The sequence below is a fragment of the Hibiscus syriacus genome, unplaced genomic scaffold, assembly GCF_006381635.1.
Source record: "Hibiscus syriacus cultivar Baekdansim isolate YM2019G1 unplaced genomic scaffold, ASM638163v2 tig00003721_pilon, whole genome shotgun sequence".
NCBI lineage: Eukaryota > Viridiplantae > Streptophyta > Magnoliopsida > Malvales > Malvaceae > Hibiscus > Hibiscus syriacus.
In genome coordinates, this window is record NW_024061981.1 from 2,322,931 (window position 1) to 2,324,350 (window position 1,420).

At 34.3% G+C, this 1,420-nt stretch overlaps 1 protein-coding gene across 1 annotated transcript; it reads left to right on the top strand.

Annotated features, from left to right (window-relative positions):
* The first annotated feature begins 224 nt into the window (after positions 1-224).
* LOC120182547 lies at positions 225-1,212 on the top strand. Its single transcript, XM_039187498.1, has 2 exons — positions 225-538; positions 630-1,212. Exons 1-2 carry the CDS (start codon positions 225-227, stop codon positions 1,210-1,212), a joined length of 897 nt encoding a protein of 298 aa, XP_039043429.1.
* The last annotated feature ends 208 nt before the right edge of the window (positions 1,213-1,420 follow it).

Genomic DNA, 1,420 nt, shown 5'->3' on the forward strand with positions numbered 1-1,420 from the left:
CATGGGGATATCGTACAAATCAATAATTTCATCATGAACCACAACATGAGATTTGAAATCTTTCAAAGATTTAGTCCTCTTAAGTTACTTTCAGTTGCCGATACTCGTGTTGCTTCGATCGTTGTGATGCTTAAGAGGTTTAAACTCATCAAGCAGGGACTTCAAGCAATGGTCTTCAAGCAATGGTCATTAGTGATTAATGGAATTCTTATAGGGAGGATGACATGGTGAAAGCAAACTTCGTGAAAGAAAAACTTGTGAGTGATGATTGGTGGGATAAAGTAGCTTATATCATTGATTTTACAAAGCCTATCTATGACATTCTTAGAGTATGTGGCACTGATAAGCCATGTCTTCATTTGGTATATAAGTTGTGGGATTCCATGATTGAGAAAGTGAAGTGTGAAATTTACACGAAGGAAAAACGTCCTCTTTCAGACTTCAGTCCTTTTTATCATGTTGTTTATGGAATTCTTATAGCTCATTGGACAAAGAGTTATACTCCTCTTTATTCCCTAGATCATTCACTAAATCCAAGGTATATATATAACTTTGTTAGTTTTGAATTTTATATTTTCAACTCCTAGTTCTTTGATGCTATGAGTAATTTTCTTTTTAATATGTTGAAGGTTTTATAGTGATGGTTGGCTAAGCGAGGATCCTTATAGAGTTGCTCCTCATAGAGATGGTGAAATATCTCGAGAGAGGATGAAATGTTTTCGTAGGTTATTTCCCAATGATGATGATTATGACAAAGTCTTGGATGAATTTACTTGTTTCTCACTTAAGCTCGGGCCTTTTGAAGATTTGATGTCTCTTACAAAGAGGTATTCTTCGGATCCGAAAATTTGGTGGGATAACTTTGGTGTCGAAGTTCCATTGCTCCAATATTTGGCTTTCAAAGTGCTTGGACAACCTACTTCATCCTCTTGTTGTGAAAGAAATTGGAGCACTTATTCTTTTATCCACTCACTTAGGAGGAATAAATTAAATCCGAGTCGCGCCGAAGATTTAGTTTACATCCACTACAATCTTCGCCTTTTATCAAGGAGTTCTAGTCAATATGAGGATGAGAAAACCAAGATGTGGGATGCTGGTGGAGATGATTTTGATTCAGTGGGAGATGTTGGATATTTAGAGTTTGCCGAACTCTCGCTTGATGAGCCGGATTTAGAGAGTCAGTTAATCTCGGAAGATGTTAACAATGTTTGATTTGGGTTTAATATTTTTCTAGACTTAATATTATGGTTTGAGTATTAAGATTTGACACTTTAATATTATGATTTTATTATGGAATTTATTATTCTAGAGTTAATATTATGGTTTGAATCTTGAAATTTGACACTTTATTTATGATTTTTTTTTATATTTATAATTTTAAAATTATTTTATATGTCGTACCCTTGCTGTCCCAGTACCT

Bases quoted from the DNA above. Each gene is read 5' to 3' on its own strand.
- LOC120182547 (XM_039187498.1), top strand. From the start codon at position 225: ATGGTGAAAGCAAACTTCGTGAAAGAAAAACTTGTGAGTGATGATTGG. The intron at 539-629 runs GTATATATATAA...AATATGTTGAAG, and splicing joins GATCATTCACTAAATCCAAG to GTTTTATAGTGATGGTTGGC.